At 43.2% G+C, this 17,083-nt stretch overlaps 1 protein-coding gene across 3 annotated transcripts in view; it reads left to right on the top strand.

Moving 5' to 3' along the window:
* Positions 1-17,083, top strand: part of TMEM219 (transmembrane protein 219) — a 1,079,108-nt gene that overhangs the window by 635,647 nt on the left and 426,378 nt on the right. For all 3 annotated transcript variants that reach the window (XR_013598586.1, XM_078652410.1, XM_078652409.1), the window contains exon 5: positions 13,582-13,735. Coding sequence is in view for 2 of the 3 variants with exons in the window: in XM_078652410.1 (XP_078508536.1) it covers positions 13,582-13,735 (154 nt within the window). In the remaining variant the exon portion in view is untranslated. The remainder of the gene's footprint in view (positions 1-13,581; positions 13,736-17,083) is intronic.

Here is a 17,083-nt window from a genome sequence, read left to right as displayed (position 1 = left end):
TCCATGGGAGGTTTTAAGTTGTTGGCAAAGAAGTCTGCTTCATTGTTTGTGATGATGATGCCCAGGTATTTAAAGGAGGTCGTCGGTGCTGCCAGAGAGCAATCCTCCTGTAACCTCGGTTCTGGGCCTTTCAGTATGTATATTACCGACTTTGACCAGTTCAGGGTATAGCCTGATGATTTCCCGTGTGTGTTGCAGAGATTCAATAAGGCTGGGATCCCGTGTTCAGGTTCAACCATATAAATGAGCATGTCGTCCGCGTACAGGGAGATTTTATCTTCCCACCCTTCCTCCCATTTGATCCCCTTGAATAAGGGCGTGGTTCTAATCAGGATTGCTAAGGGATATATCCATCTTTTTGATCTACCACTAGCCGGGCCCTTTATGAAATCATTCAAATCTACATCATCATTCAGCTTTGCAAGATGTAATTTAACTGCAGACAATGTTGAATGTTTCAGCCAATTCTGACACAATTTGCCCACAGAGTAAGTCGTGACAGAATGCTCAGTTTCAAAACGTGGATCAGGTCTGACCTGTGTAAAGCCATCAGATAAACCCAGAAAACGGTGCTGGCATGAATCCGCACTTCTGTGCCACACTAGCCAACCTTTTGGATCCATACTGGATATGTTAAATGATGAATTCAGCAATAGGGTTTGCAAGTCCCTAATCAAAAACTGAGTATAATTACTCCAGCCAGAATATTCCTCTAACTCAGGGATGATCGGAGTATTCAATTTTTTAGAAGTAGCCAATCCAAAGCACGTCGTTTGTGAAATAGATGAATTCAAAACAACAATTGATTCGGGATGAGACAAGCACGGTGCAAAGCTTCAGTGCCTTGTACCTGCCAGTTTTTAGAACCCCAAACTGATTTTAAGTCAATAGTTTCCTTCCATAATTCATAGCCGCCAATAGCCAGCTGATCAAGAAAGGACTTCGAATACAATAATTTGGTATCGGTAAGTCTAACCTTGGACGTAGGCTTCTGTGTCATTTTGAAATAAAAGGACTTGGGATTAGACTGATTGAAGTCAGTAAAATAAGTGTACTTTTTCAAAAAAGTACTCGAACTGCCATGTTTAGGGGCTGGGCAATGTTCCCATTGTGTATAATTTATAGTATTCCTTTTTGATGCTGTTTTATGTAAGAAGTGATTGCCAAAATGTTGAAAGCAAAACAAATCATTATAATTTGCAGATTCTAAGTACAAATCTTCTGCATCAAAGGCAGCATAGTATTTCAAATCAGAAAACAAAGACTCTACGGCCTGCACATCCCAATCATCAGAACGTATGTTTTGTTTCACAACATCCCCCATGTTAACTCTAAGCACATTGGGGACATTAACAACCTCGGTAGGGCCATGAATTTGAAACCTAACGGCATCCCACACTATCCCATCAAGGACAGGCCCAAGCAGTGATGTTAACAAATGTCAAGTCTCTTTTCAATCTGTGTGCAGAATGCGATGAGGAAAGGGGGGCCAAAGTTCCATTTAGATGTCGAATGCATGTTCTTTCTTCGACATAGTGTCCATTCATAAGTCGGAAAAAATAAAACACAAACCCAATAGACATAAAAAGGTAAATTGAAAAAAGCACCAGCCAAATATATGTCCAAGGTGGAATCAAAAAATGTTTTTTAAACAAGCTGGCATAAACTGCAAAACGTGAGGGTTTCTTCGAGGCATTGGAAACAGTGTCAAATGAAAATCTGGATTCTGTGGCCAAACGGGCTTGCAGGTCAGGCATGGACAAGTCAGTGGGGTAAGTATAGTCTATTTCAGCAAGGTCTGTACCGGGCAAAGTACTTAATAAAGGACTGGAAATAGCAGGCAACTCGATTGCCACTTCGGTTTCATGATTAGAAGCAGTGGGCAAAACTGAATTTCTCACAATGGAAGGACAGGAAACAGCCGGTGTCATGCTAAGAAGAATCGGCCACTCTGTGTATCTTGACATTGTCAATTCAGATAAACCTGTTTTCCTTACGACCAGGAAGTGGTGGTAAAATGACTGTTCTTGTGCCCTTCACTCCAAGCACTGGAACCGGAGCTCGATAGGAAGGACCAAATTCTTTCTTGTTGTCGATCTTCTCTCGAACCAGTTCTCCAACTTGGGGTAGCCAGCCGAGTACCGGGATCTGCAACGCAGCATCGAGTGTGGAGGGCAAGTGTTCCTTTGCAAGACCGTCTCTGGTCTTTTGTAGATCCTGTAAAACAGCACAATGTTCATCTACGTCAAAGGTTGTGGCGCGAGCCACGCAGTCTAGACCGTCAAGGTCAGGGACGTACATCTTGATGCCAAAGAGCATTTCGTATGGGGTCCGCCCACCCAGAGACCTTCTAGGGAGATTATTAAGAGCACGCTGCACGCCATTGAGGTGGGTCAGCCAGTTTCTGCCAGTGCCTATAACTCGAGCTGTCAAAGATTGCTTTAAATCACGGTTCATTCGCTCCACTACACTATTACCCTCAGGTCTGTAGGGAGACGAAAACTTGACTTGGACCCCCATCGAAGTCATGGCATCCTTATACGCCTTAGAGGCGAAAGCCGGACCCTGATCCGAATGGAAGGTACCACAGGCAAAAATCCCTACAAAGATGCGCAAATCTCTAATGACAGTCCGTGAATCAGCGCTGCGATGGGGCCAGACCCACACAAAGCGTGTGCATGAATCAACTGCTACTAAGATGTACTTATACGCCGTATCAGAGGAAAAAGGACCGCAGTGATCTAAATAAACACAACCTAGCGGTTTATTAGAAATGTACAACTGTGTCTGTGGCGGACGCGCAGCAGTCGAAGGTTTAATCTGCTGACAAATGTCACAAAGAAGGACATAATCACGCGTCTGTTTGTACAGTCCCCGCCACCAGAAACGTTACAGTGGCCGAGACGCCCGCATGCGCAGACGCCACACCTTCATGAGCCGCTGCAATCAAGTCAGCCCTGCGATCCGAGTTGGGAATCAAACGTTCCCCAACATTAGGAATTTTCACAAAAGGAACCTTTTCGGGACTTAAGTGGTATGTGTACTTCGAAGGGAACCCCGTAGGATGTTTACCTCCCTTCTCATTGGCAGCAACAGCCGCCAAGATGTCACTATCAATCTTAGTTTTGGACCGAGTAACTGCTGCAACCAAGTATGTAGACACCGCTGATTTCGCTGCTTCATCAGCAAGCGAGTTTCCGACAGCGTGGACTCCAACACGCTGGTGGCCAAGAGTATGAATTACAAAAACGAGCGGCAACGTAGCCTTAAGCTCCGCCACTCGAACCCAGATCATCTTATGTTTTATTGTGCTACCCTTGGAATCACGAAAGTCATTGTGAATCCAAAAGAACAAGTTTTCATTGTAAGACTGGACACAGTAGAAAGAATCACTCACAATAAGAGTAGTAACACTAGGATCAGCGTACTCCAACGCTAGTAAGAGAGCACGAAGCTCTGCCAATTGTGCGGTGCCATCTCCCAGTGGCAGCGTGTGCACTTCCCTGGATATGAACTCATCGTTCAACATAGCACCGACCACAATGGCGCATGCGGAAACGTAGGCATGTTTAGAGCCATGCGCAACCTGCGCCGAACCATCAGTGTAAATGATGCAATGGAAGTCCTCCAAAGGTCGCATAGCTAGAGGAGCAGGATGAACAAACTCATACTGCAAGTACTCTTGCGACCGCAACGAGGCGTCAAAAATAAACGTGACATCCGTGGACGTCAAGGACGCAGCCCACTGAATCCACCGAGGGTGCAAGGCTTTTGAATTCGGTACACTGGCTTTCGTGACTGCCTCCAAATGAGGACAGGGTGTTGTATCAAAGCATACAAAGGCCTGATACGCTGGGCATATTCCGGAATGTATGTCCTCCCGAAATTCAGAAAACCCAGTAAAGACTGTAATTTTTTCAGTGTTGTAGGAGCGCGCAACTGTGCGCATTTCTCCAAGAAGTGAGGTGCCAAACCTCTACCTTCATTGTTGAGCTCATAGCCCAGGAACAACACTGTGTACTCGGCAATGTGCGATTTTGCAAAGTTAAATTTGTAACCCATGTCTGCAAAGTTACAAATGATTGAATTTACACGACACAGATGCTCCCAAATTTCGTCGTCTGTGAGATATATGTCATCCACATACGAACAAGCATCTGGGTCGATCCTCTCCAAAAGAGAGACGATGCGAGCGGTAAATATACCAGGACTATTCTTATAGCCCATTGGGAGACGCCGGAATTGTTTTTGGACCCCAGCGCATGTAAAACTGGTCCATTGGGAGCTAAAGCTGTCCAATCTGTGGGCATAGAAACCGTTGGATATGTCAAGCGTTGTTTTAAAACGCTTACGTACTAGACTATCCACTAGGGCAGAGCCATGAGTATTCTGTACTGCACAGTTACGGCAATGCGAGTTCAAATGCCGGTAATCCAATACCAAACGATATGATCCGTCAGGCTTGGTCACAGTAAAAAGAGGATTATTCATCGGTGACACACACGTTTCAATAACTCCTTGATATTCCAATTGTTCAAGGATTTCCGCGACAGAAGCTTTTGCCTCACGCCGAATGGGATATTGAGGTTGAGGCTGCTGCTGAGACCGCAAGGGAATTTCGTGGCATGGGGACAATTTATCCCAACCACATTGGTTACGGTACAGAGCCGGTGCGAGAGCCCGAGCCCACTCTTCTGCAAAATGCTGCGCATGCTCTTTCGAGACAGTGTTCGCGAAACTGGGGAGGGTCACCTCCTCCCCTCCCGGCGCCGCGAGCACAAAAGGTGGGGGCCAGTCAGCCTCCGAAAGCAAAATATCATACGTAGAAGAAAGATTTTCCCAAAATACCCCTTTGATGGTACGCTGTATGTCACCTTCTATTAACAGGACAATTTCATAGAGTCTATCAGGGGGAGCAAGTCTCGTATCGGCTGTTTCTATTACAACGTAGACATCAGTCGCTGTCACCCTCAGTAGTGGACGCAGCGCCTCTCTCACTATGGTAATCTCCGCCGCGCTGTCCAGCAAGGTCAGAGCCCACGTCAGATTCCGAAGCCGCGTTCTCACTATCTGTGGCATATCGATGCGCTGTTAAGGCCGCAACTTTCTTTTTCGCAAACTGCGGTCTCTTTGGCGTAGAATCCTCCTGCTTCGCTGCGCCGTCTGTCTGGCGGGACTGGCCACGTCCTTGTTGGCCACCACGTCCCCTACCGCCTCCTCCTCCACCGGTCTTCGGGGCCGATGAGTCCTGTAAGGAACGAGGAGAGCGTTGATCAGAAACCTGAAATCGATCAGGTGATTTAATCATCACGCGATCGCGCAAATCATAAACTCTCTCTGTCGGCGCAGGAATTTGTGGCGCAGGATAAGAATCCTGAGTCTGCTGTTGTTGCTTCCCTTGTTTCTGTTTTTTAGGCCAATTCTGTTTATTGGACTTGGGCTGGACATCTGCTGTAGCAGACTGCCCCTGTGGTTGTTTTTTCTCCTTGATAGGAAAATATTTCAGACCTTTACTTGTGCGACCTATAGTTTTATATGCGGCCACAACAATCTTCGCTAACTGTCGGGGTTTTTCGGCATCGGGTAGAGCAGCCAAAGCATTCGACACCTGAAAGTTCACCGCATCTCCCTTTATATTGGAGAGGATGAGATCGCTGACAATCTCAAAAGAACCACACAGGCGCATACCCAATTCAACCGCTGCTTCCGGTCCGTGATCATCCTGAACACATTTAACGATCGTAGGCAGTACGGACATAGACGGGGTGCCGAAACACCTCGTATAAACGGCCGCAAAAGTTTTCCCCCAACTTTCACAGTCAACGAGTTCAGGAGTTAAATCCTTAGGCAAAGTAATCGTCAACATTCTATGTTTATCAGCAGGAGTAGAATTCGGAAACACAGCCTCCAGTTGGTCAAATTTCTCGGCAAGCCAGCAAGGGAAATCATCTTTATCATCGGGTCGCTTACCAAAAACCGAATTGACCATAACCGGATTGAGTCTTAAACCGCCATGTTCCGTTTGAACGGCCGGACCCCCCGGGGGACCTCCCGGGAGATGACGACCTATGTATTGCACTAATGCACGAATCACGGCAATCGAGACAACATGTAGTCTGCGAATATCCGCTAAGGGACAAGCGCCGTGATTCGGGTGCGGGGTGAATCCACCCAATGCAGGCCAATTTGTGCCTGGAATGGACAATGGACCCAACCTCGCAGCGGACAAAGGGTGGGGTAGGGCGCCATCAAACCAAACGCGATGCTGCCAATGATCAATAGGTATTTCCAGTGCCCTGTACGGTGTATATTCAGCCGGTACAGGTGAGGGTGTGTAGGTGTGGAACACACCAGAATTTGCGTCCACTCCCGGAAACGTTACCCACGAATAAAACAGTTCGAAAGGGTACGCCGGATCTGCACACACCACCAAAATTACAGCCAAGCCATCTAACGGGACTTGGTAAGCCTGTAAATGGTTGCGCACCGCAATGCGACTATGCTGCGGGATGGCCACAGCCTGCGCCATGATTGCACCGGAATAACTGAAAAAACAAAGGAAACTTTGTAGCACAACTGGGTAGTAATTCAAAGAAACCGTTTTAGATAGAATCAAGCTTGAAAAGACCTATTTCAAAAAATAGGTAGGTTTCACCGACACCACCGTTTTCCGGAAACGACAGCGAAGGGGTTAAGGTTTGAACGATATACTACTCGAGTGTCATGATATAAGTCCACCAACGTATGGGCGCCATGTAGCAGGGTTTCTGTTCTCCCACAGAACTGTGCACAGAGGATTGGAACCTCAGCGAATTAGGGTGACCCAAAACTCACCTTAGTACCCAACAAACCCCTTACCGAGCTAGCTACAGTGTCTCATTGGTCATAACAAACTCCCAATGTTTAGACAAACCAGAACATGAGCTTACAATACCTCAGGTTACGTGGAACACATGAGCACTCTTTCGTTATACAATCATTTCAAACCAGAACGTGGAGTAAATGAGGACACGTGCACATTTGAAATATTTATTTACTAATGCCGTCTTCTCAGGCGCAGTATCTTAGATAATACAAGGAAACATATTATCAGAAGCAAAGGTATCAGCATAGTTACTAGTCGATAGAAAGCAAATGGTGACAGCATGTTAACATGCTGTAATGAATAAGGGTTAACAACACTTATTTCTCACCCTCCCTAACACACATATTATATTAATAGCTAAGAAGGTCTCTTTGGGTTTTAGCAGGGCGGGCCCATACCTCAGGATCCTAGAATGAAGAGATCACATCAGCATACACCAGCTCTCTCTGCATGCGAACAGCATCAAGTGTGTGTTTGTGCTTCAAGCAAAGCAATATAAAACCCGCCTAAAGCCCAAAGTTGGCAGAAGCTGCACTTATGTTATGTCTATGAACGCGTGAAGATCAAACCTCATAACAATTCTGTATCGTGTTATTCCTGAAGCTTCAGCACTCTCTGTACAGACATAGTTTATTAAGCAAAGCTGATATTAGAGTAATAACATATTATTCTCATGTAAACCACAACGAACTACTAGGTTGAAAGCTAAATCAACAATTAAGTGTCGTGTGCAGAAGCAGCAAAAGGAAAAAATGGCGTTTAAACATGTAATGAGCCTATGCTAACTTAACGCATTATAAAGATATACAGTAGCTATATGACAGCTTTCCCTGTGAGATGCCCCCTCCAGGGCACCCCCAAGGTGAAGCCGGGCATCCCAGCGCTGCTGGGGCCGTTGTGGAGATTAAGCAAGCTATTGCCCAGAGTTGCAGAGTGGGACCCGTGATTAGAGTAGGCACCGAGGCGAGAATTATCGAGTCCGCGGACATTGAGCCCAAGACCCTGCCACGTCGGGAATTGAACCCTGGTCCCGGGCCTGACCTCTGCTTCAGGGTCTGCCGCTTCTAACCAGTGAGCCACACTTCTCCACTCTATTTTTTTTCATTTCTATTTTTATATACCGGGTACTCCCATCTGTAATAAATGAGCCACTGTGATTTTGGCACTCTGTGATGACACTCACCACCACCATTTTAATTTATTTTAGTGTGTTCCTTAATGTAGGATGGCCCTGCAATTGCCTGCTTCTCTTCTGTTCTCTAATCTTGCTGTCTTTCAGTAGGAGCTGTTACGGAGTGGAACAGTCTTGCCAAGAGCAGAGCGTGTGGGATGTGTATTTGAAGGTGTTCAGTTGTGCAGGAATGTGTCATTGGTGAGAATTATGAGTTCTTACTATTGGCTTTGACCATTCTGTTTTCTGACTTTACCTTGCTTTATGGCAGTGCTGACTATTGCCGTTGACACGCTCTCATGTCATATTGGTTTTCAATTCCATCTTGCTTTGGGCCTTTCTGTCCTGCACGAAGCTGCAGAGCTGAAGAGGGTATGTTTTGCTTTCATTTGTTTTCTGCACTCCGTGTGCTAGTAGAAACCGGTTCTTATCAGAGGAATGCACAGGCTCCTTCTCGAAGTCATAGCAAAGGCCTGATCAACCAATGCTGTGTCCTGGGCACGGAGTGGTACGGAATCTGATGGGAAAAGGAGGCGAGGCTTGCTAGAAGCTTTGACCAACGTTTTCACTTAAAAGGGGGAGCCTCCACTGGTCTGGTGGAAGTTTGGGAGTTTGGATTCCGAGTGAGGGCAGACGTGTCTATCTCGGATTGAACCCTGATTGCTGAGCTCTGATCCCTCGCTGTGTGAAGACTTCGCCCGGCCAGAAGTGAGCAGTGTATGCATCAGGTGATGTACTGAGTTTTGTGATTATTGCCATTGTGATGTGAGCCAGTGGCTGTGATCGTTTGAGTTGTTTTCTTTGTGGTGTGGGAGGTGCACATCCAGAGTGATCCTCTACTCTGTATATATATCTTTCTGATCTCTTGCAGGACGTCCAGTGTATCTTATCTTATATCAGTTATTGCTTGTTTATTAATCAGTACTATAGTTTGCTCAGTTATTGATTCATGCCTTTAGATTATAAGTTTGCTACATATATTTGAATCTAATGCATTTGGTACCTGAGACAGCCTTTGTTTAGAGAGTATTATGTAATAAAGCCCAAGCCTTATTCTAAAAGTGATAGTCTTTGCGTTTTGTTAAATAAAACTCCTTTTCAAAAGCTGCTGTTTGTTTTGTGTTGCAGTCTTGCTGTGCCAGGGGTGGTAAGACATGCTTAAAAGTGTATATTATTCAAAGATGTAATGTTATATATCTGCCTCCCAGGTGGGAGTGCAGTAATTGGGTGTGGCTTATTGGTGAGAAGCCACATTCAAAACACCACCTCGATGACAGGTAATGATTCAAGAATGTGAATCTATGAAAGTTTCCTATACCGGAAAACTAAAGTAATCTGTTTTCTTCAGGGTCTTGGGGTGCCACCTAAATACTACATTTAGGGACGTTAAAGGGGATGACAGGTAGTAGAAAATGGGCTACCTTCCTTTAGAGTGTCTACACCCTCTATGTTACCACCCTGTGGGAAGGGGCACAACCATGACCCTGATGGCTTATTCTCTCCATCCCAAGATGGAGGAATTGGAAAAGTGAGGTCCATATCACCTGCTCCACTTTAAGGGGGTGCTGGCTAAATGTGGGTCCACCTCCTAAAATAACTAATTTTCCCACCTGTTCTCCCACCAAAAGTGGAGCAGGTCAGGTTGCTGGCATCCTCCACTAGCTGGAGATGCCTGGGTTGAATTTCAAAGGCAGCATCACCTTTGAAGCTTCCAGCCTTGGAAGGCCATTCTGACCTGGCTGAGGTGTGAACCAACTCTGCCCAGAGCAAACATTGTTCCCGGCCTCTGGGAGTGTAGGCTCTCACCTCATAAGGTCAGAAATATGTCTGGTGGTGGCAGGATGGCCAAGACTAGTTAGAGGCCACACTAGTGTATGGTAGGTTTTCAGGGTGCACCTCTAAGGTGCAGCCGGTGTGCATTTATTAATAAATCCAACACTGGCATCAGTGTGGATTTATTAAGACGAGATGTTTGGTACCAAGCATCCCTAGGTACAGTAAAGCCATCATGGTGCTGGGGAACGTTTAATGACAGGTATCCACCCCAGGTACTCTCTATGGCCTCCCTACACACTTACAGTATCCAAGAATGGACTTAGATATTGTAGGGTCTTATCTGCTCAGGCAGATATGACCACACATATGATATAGTGCACCCTGCCTTAGTGCAGTAAGGCCTGCTGTAGGGGTGACTTACCTATACCTCTTGCAGTGTCTGTGGGCATGGCACACAGGGGTTGTGCCATGTCGACTTAAGTTTTCTCTGCACCAAGACACGCAGCCTGCAGTGGCATTGTGCATGATCTTGGTGAGGGCTCCCTAGGGTGGCACAGTTTGGGCGGCAGCCCTAGTCAACCCTCTTCAGTCCCAATGCCCTAGGTACCAGGGGTACCATTTACTAGTGTCTTAACAGGCGTTGCTAAAGTTCTGCCAATTGTGGTACAGTTGTTAGGGAAAGAACACTGGCACTGGAAACCTGGTTAGAAGGCATTCAGTACACCTCAGTCAAAGTTGCTTCAAAAACCAGGCAAAAGGTGTATGTGGGGGGTGTTTAAAGACTTGGCTATTTAACTATAAGCATTCAAATGAGCTAGTGATGAGGGCTTAAGTATGTGTGCAAAGAATGTGCTCTTTAAGTATTGTTGTTACTCCACCTTTAATTTTCTCTTATCCTTTCGTAGAAAATTGTGGCCCAAGGGTCCATTAGGTCAAGGAGAGGGAGTGCCATGTGAGAAAGCTTGGTTTCTGTTAGGAAGAGGATTTTGAAATCATGTTGGACTAATGGGTCGATTATGGCAGGACAATTCACAGGTGCAGACTTGGCTAAATAATTTTCACAAGCTGAGCTGCAGTACATTAGTTTGCATTTCAGATTGTTTGATTACGGGAAATTGTTAAAGGGATTAGTGTCAGGCCTCGTCAATAGAGAGAGTGTTTTTCTGACATACCTTCTTGGCTGACTCCTGTTTTTAGGTCTCGCCTACGCACCGCACATGTGCTGCATAGGAGGGCCTTCAGCTGTCGCCCTGCTCATTTTCAAGCACACACTCTTGCTGGTGAGGGCATCCACCTTGCGGAAGCGAGCAGGGGCGTGCCACAAGCACGAGTGCAGTGCTTTGAAAATGAGCAGACTGCGCGCACACGCACGCACCACTCCCGGGCTCACCTTCTGCTCCCCCTCTCTCTCACGCGCGTTCCTTGTATTGTTTACCAACCCAACTCGCATCTGTAAACTCAAAGAAAAGAAAGCTTCCGTCATCTTGTAAGCGCGCACATGCTTCTGTTTGCGCCTAGAAATTGGAGCAGCTGACTGCGTACTAGGCCTTTTTTCCTGCTTATTAGCAGCAGCCATGCTGCACACCAACATTGATGCTATGCTGCAGCATGGCTTAAACCATTTGAAAAGCGAATAGGTCTGAAAAGTGAGACGTATTTTCCTTTGGCAATAACTTAAAACCTGTCGCCACAATGGTGTAGGTTTGTCATAATCCCACTTTTTAAAATCAACTTTTTGCATGAGAAGATTTTGTTTTTTAAGTATCAAGTCATTTTCCATCAACAGAACGTAACTTAATCTCTGTAGCACTTTGACTGTAGTTTCTATGATAGAAAATGCTGCTTTGAGGATATGTCTACGTACAGGGCCTGTGTATTAGGCTGAAAACGAACAGTCGCTGGAGTTCTAAAAATCTAAGTGAATGCTTCTGTTTTTGTGCATGAGTGCTATTAATATTCTTGTCAAGACCATTGGCAGCATGCAAAAGATCTTTTGACCTTTACGGCTTAAAGTATTATTCTGGGTATGTGACTAAGAGGTTAATTTGCATTCTTCCAAAAAATGAAAATGAACACTGTAGACTAAATCGATCTTTCACCAATGGCGTGTTTTCCCTTCATGTGATGACGCATATGTTTGCAAGACAAGTTTTCGGTCAGGTTCAGTTTTGTGCGCAGCGATCCCTGATTGTAATTAGCATTGGTGTTTTAATTGAATATGGTTGATTGTAATTAGCATTGGTGTTTTAATTGAATATGGTTTTAGTTGTTCAGCTGCTTCAATCAGTTTCAAAATAGTACTTGCAGTGCATCTTTAAAATAGCATGTTGGGCCGTGTTTCAGGGAACAAGTTATTTTTGCATAAAGAGCTCATAATTGTTAAAACAGTTAAAACATCATAGCCCAGCCTCTGAAACATGTACAGCTAGGCTTCCGTAGTTTTTTCTCTCACATACCTTACTGCATTGGCATATCCAATCAACAGCTTTACGCTTTTCATGCTTTTCCTCATCAAGAAAGGAAGGGATTACACAAGGTTTCTAATAGCTGAATCAGTAGCTTTACTTTCAGATATTTGGAAATCGGATATAAATGTTTTTCACTTGTGTTAATCAGGGTCCTTCACCTAAAATCTTCAGATTTCATAAACGTATTACTTTGGTGTCAGTTATCTTTTTATGAATTGTAACTTGTGGGGGAGGAACATGTTCATGACTTGCAATAATGTTTGTGCATACATTTACATTGCTAATATGTTTGATTCATTTTACTCTCGTCTCTTTCTGCATCCTTCATGCCTCAATGGAAATGACGTGATGCATGTTTCCCCTTGTTTGTAACCTTCATTGCCCCCCAGATAGGGATCCCTATATAACTGGGTATTATCTATGTTATGTATTTATTTTTTATAATTTCTTTCAGTTTATTTAGCTGGGCTTTTTCAGTTCGATCCCATCCAGTGGATGGGGGATCCACGTGGACCTTATAAGTGTTTAGCCATACAACAGTTGATGTTGTTGCACCAAGGATATTGTGCTGCATAACTAAATACTTAAAAGGTCCCAAAGGCGAGACCTATTGGCTATGCCAATGCTTGTTAAATGTTGAGTCCTTTGGGGATTTTCTATGATTGATCATTGTTATTACTGAATCGTTGCTTGCTTCTTGTTCCACGTTATATGATTTTGTGGTATTGAAAGGTGGGCTCTCTGACATATAGAGTACGGGGATAAAATGTTTTTGTAGAGGGTTACAGCATTGTGGTCTAGTATACTAATTTTGTAACATAACCCATACGATTCCTAAATGATTAAGCATTAAGAAAAGTGTCCAATGTTGTGCATAGAGCCTCTATGACGTCAGTATCCTTATGGATAATTTGTTGAAAGGTATCTTATGACCATTTTATACATTTTGGTGGTTATTATGGTTGTGTTTGCTTTCCTTTGATAATGAGGTGCTGTGAAATATTAAAATAAAGAAAGCATAATTCTCGCCTCCATGCTGTTAAGAGAATCACAGCTTTCAGGCCAAGAAAGCTAGAAAACTTTAAAATTCACTTCACGCTAGTCCGCCACAATAGTGAATTGCCTATTCCCTACTCAACTGATTTATCAGGGCACCTGCTTCCCAACTTACTTCAACAACTACAAATCTGTAAAGTGTTTGGAAATATGCGCATAATATGATCTGTCTCTATTTCACTCTCTCTCTTGCTTTCTCTCAGACACATACACCATAATAAATAATTGTTTTTGTAATTCACCAGGAAACCACCTGATTGTGGTGTTCGACCTTTGACACAACCAGCTGTATCCTCAGGTACCACTGCAGCGTCCAAGAGTGAGGGTTTGTGGAAAACACCACCCTGCTACCAGGGCAAATACCACTGGCAACCTTCCTTGACAACAATGCTGACTGAGGTGAGGTTGACCGGTTTATAACGAAGTATGCGATGTGAGAACTGTGACACTTTGCTGACCCCAATGCTGTATGAAGTCAGAATTGGATGTTGAACAATGCGGAATATCTTGGACTACCCTAACCTCCATGCTCTCTAAGGTGGTAGGAAAGACTTGTTAAATTGGGTGGGCAGAGACTATTATGCTGTCTCAGTTGAAATTCGAAGACCATATCCTGACCTCTATCGACACTTTTTGCCATACATAAATGAAAAGAAAACCCAGGGAACCCTCATAGGGAAATCCACACAGGAAATGGAAATTCACACTGAAAAACCCACACAGAACAAGGTTCAAGTACAAAACAATGAAGGTTTATTTACAATAAATTTAGAAATTACTACACAATGCAAAATCCAATGGCTAGTGAATTCATTTCAGAGTGCAAAATAATGTGAATCAGCATAGGCAGTCGCTGCTGAACCACATTCTAGTGAATAGCCAGAACAAATATTGCCTAGCACAAGGCAGCTAATAAATCAAGTGGCAAATAGTCATAGTGCCTGCTCGTTGGAAAGGCAGTAGAGAATCATGGAAGCCCTCTAAGTTTTAATTCACTAAGAAGACTGTCATGGAGTCTGTATCTATGAGAGAGGGACTGACACATAGCCCATATACAACAACTTTTATAATATTTTAGCAGCAAAGGTCCAAGCCTCAACCATGGTGTGAAGTGTCACTAAGTGTTGTACACCTAAAACTGCAACACTGCAAGCCAGTCATCATTTAGAACTATTTTCAAAAACTATGGGTTACGACCTTCTGGTGGGTCGTGAAAGTTCAAGCAGCAAATAAAGATGGCTTTAAATTCTGTATATTTCTTGCCACGTTTGCTGTCAAAGACAGAGGTCAAATGTCAGCCCAAGTCTTCTGTTGCTTATGTTTTTGAAAACGAGGAGTGGTGTTTACAAACTCCTCTCACTTTGCAGTCATAGGTAGAAAAATAAAGTGAACTATGTGACAATCTTGCTGGGGTACATAAAGTGTGGAAAGAAAGGCTGTAGGGTTTCATTTTTACTTAACACACAACACACTTGTAAATAAACCGTACACATTCATGAGTTGGGAAAGCAAAAATGAAGCACTTTTTTGTTATTCGAAAGTGTGAGGGAAACAAAGATTTTAATAGGATCATATGCCCTTATTCCATCTAGACATGGGGTGGGATTCTCATACCTCTCGTGCATTACCCATGCACATCATAGATTCATATGGTTGCGTTTTCGTCTGAATTATATCCCCCTGATGTTGGCCTTTCCAGTGAGGCAGTTTAAACATTCTGACTTGCCCCTGTGACAACCACTCTCCCTAAATGGATTTACATGTAGGTCTATGTTGTAAATGTTATCAAACTGAGGGAAAAGCATCTGTTCTTCCGATGTTAAGGCGCCATAATTTTTTGCAATGCAGGGTGGCACAATATTTTCTAAAGGCGCTTTTGAACCCTTAGTCTGCTTTTCTGTAGCATGTTTTTTATGGGCATGTGTGAGAAAGAGGAAAAACTGGGATATGCTGACTTAAATAGCTGCAAAAATTGGATTCTTAATAGAGAAGGAACTAAAAAAGTCAAAGACCCCATGCAAATTGTGTTAGTCTTTTAAATGGTTTAAACATTATCATTTTGTGCAGGGCACAAGGGTTGTAATGTGTACAAATCTTAAAAGATCTTAAATGTTTTTATTGTCTCTATTATAGTAAAATGTATTTCATGAACTGTTGCTTTTATGATCTGTTATAAAAATAGATCGAATAAAGATTATGAATTGAATTGATTAGGATCATAAACATTAAAGACACTTTACTTGGTGTTTTAGGAAGCACTGATACTAAAGTTTCACTACGTAAAACAAGCTCACTCTAAAAAACCCTTCAAAACTTAACAAACTATTAGGACTTTTAGCCTACATACAAAAGGGAACCAACACTGCCTTACTAAACTATAGCGGCTCCAAAATATTAGTAAACCACAGTTCTGTAAGTGAACATTTCAACATTAAATATATGTTCTTCCAGCTTTAGGCAGTGAGCTTGTAAATTGTTACAGCAATATGAATATCCCAACAGAACAGAGCATGTTTCCACTAGTTAATAATGAAGTAAAAACACTGTTTGCACTAAATCATGACCGTTGTACCAGTGCAACGTTTAAAAGGCACATTTTCAATGCAACTAGGCAAGCCGGGTAAATTAGTTTTGCAACCTACTTATTTTAACTTAAACACGTTTTATTAATTACAGAAATACATTTTAACTCTTAGTGTGCAGACATAATACAAGAAAGCTAATTAAAAATGTACAATACATGACACTGCAATAAATTGGAGGCCTATTGATGTCAACTCTAAAATGCTTCATTATGAAACTATAGCACACTTACATTATTTGTGTCTCATCGATGTTAATTAAACATATAATCTTTTCTAAATTCACTGTAGCACCACCATGGTTTCTCTTAAGAGAGCTGGAGAAGAATGGGTTGGGATGCTAGGGCTCCACTGAGATCACCCTGTTGATAAAAGCCAGTGGGCTGGAGAGTAAAGTGGAATACCTCACCTCTACTTTATAGTTTCTTCATGTTCGTCCTAACCTCTATATATTTTCTATGTGTTGGCCCCTTTCAAACATTTAACTTTCGAGATAAGATCTCTGTAAAACCTTTATTGTTTTAAATAATTTTGCTTGTTTTTTCTTTGAAAATCACGCTGGTTGGAATTGTAAATAAAAGCAAACATTAAGTAAGCTATTTTGAAAAGAATATTTTACACAATTTAATGTAAAATGGTGACCGATGATAGGCGGTAGCTGTAAGTAGCTGTCCATGTTGAACTTCATGTTTAAACAGGCAGCACAGTCATTGTCCTTTCATGGCACTTGGGCTCTAATTTTTTCCAGTTCCTGTCAGAACGATCAGTGAGTTCTGCCATTTTAATTGTTTTTCTGTTGAAACACTTTGCATTTGACAAGATTTTCATTTCCAGTAAAAATTCATTGAATGGCCTTCATGGTGTGACACCCATGGGTAATCCATGGAAGCTAAAGATTTCTGCAAACAGCACACAATTCCGAATTCAGCAAGGGGCCATGTGTAGATCCTTCACATTTTCCCAAAGAAATTGACTGTTGAAATAAAGAACTATTGAAAGCGAGTAGGAAAACATGGCCATTTGTGACATTTTCATCTGAAACTTCTGCTGATTTACAAAAGAAATACACCATTACCTCCACTAAACCCTTCTGGTCCCCAGGATATATACGACTTGTAGGTTCTCCATGAACTGAGGTACCCAGAGCCAACAACTGAACTGCACT

The sequence above is a fragment of the Lissotriton helveticus genome, chromosome 7 (assembly GCF_964261635.1).
Source record: "Lissotriton helveticus chromosome 7, aLisHel1.1, whole genome shotgun sequence".
Taxonomy (NCBI): domain Eukaryota; kingdom Metazoa; phylum Chordata; class Amphibia; order Caudata; family Salamandridae; genus Lissotriton; species Lissotriton helveticus.
The sequence above is the reverse complement of the archived record's forward strand: the minus strand, read 5'-3'. Positions and strand labels throughout refer to the sequence as shown.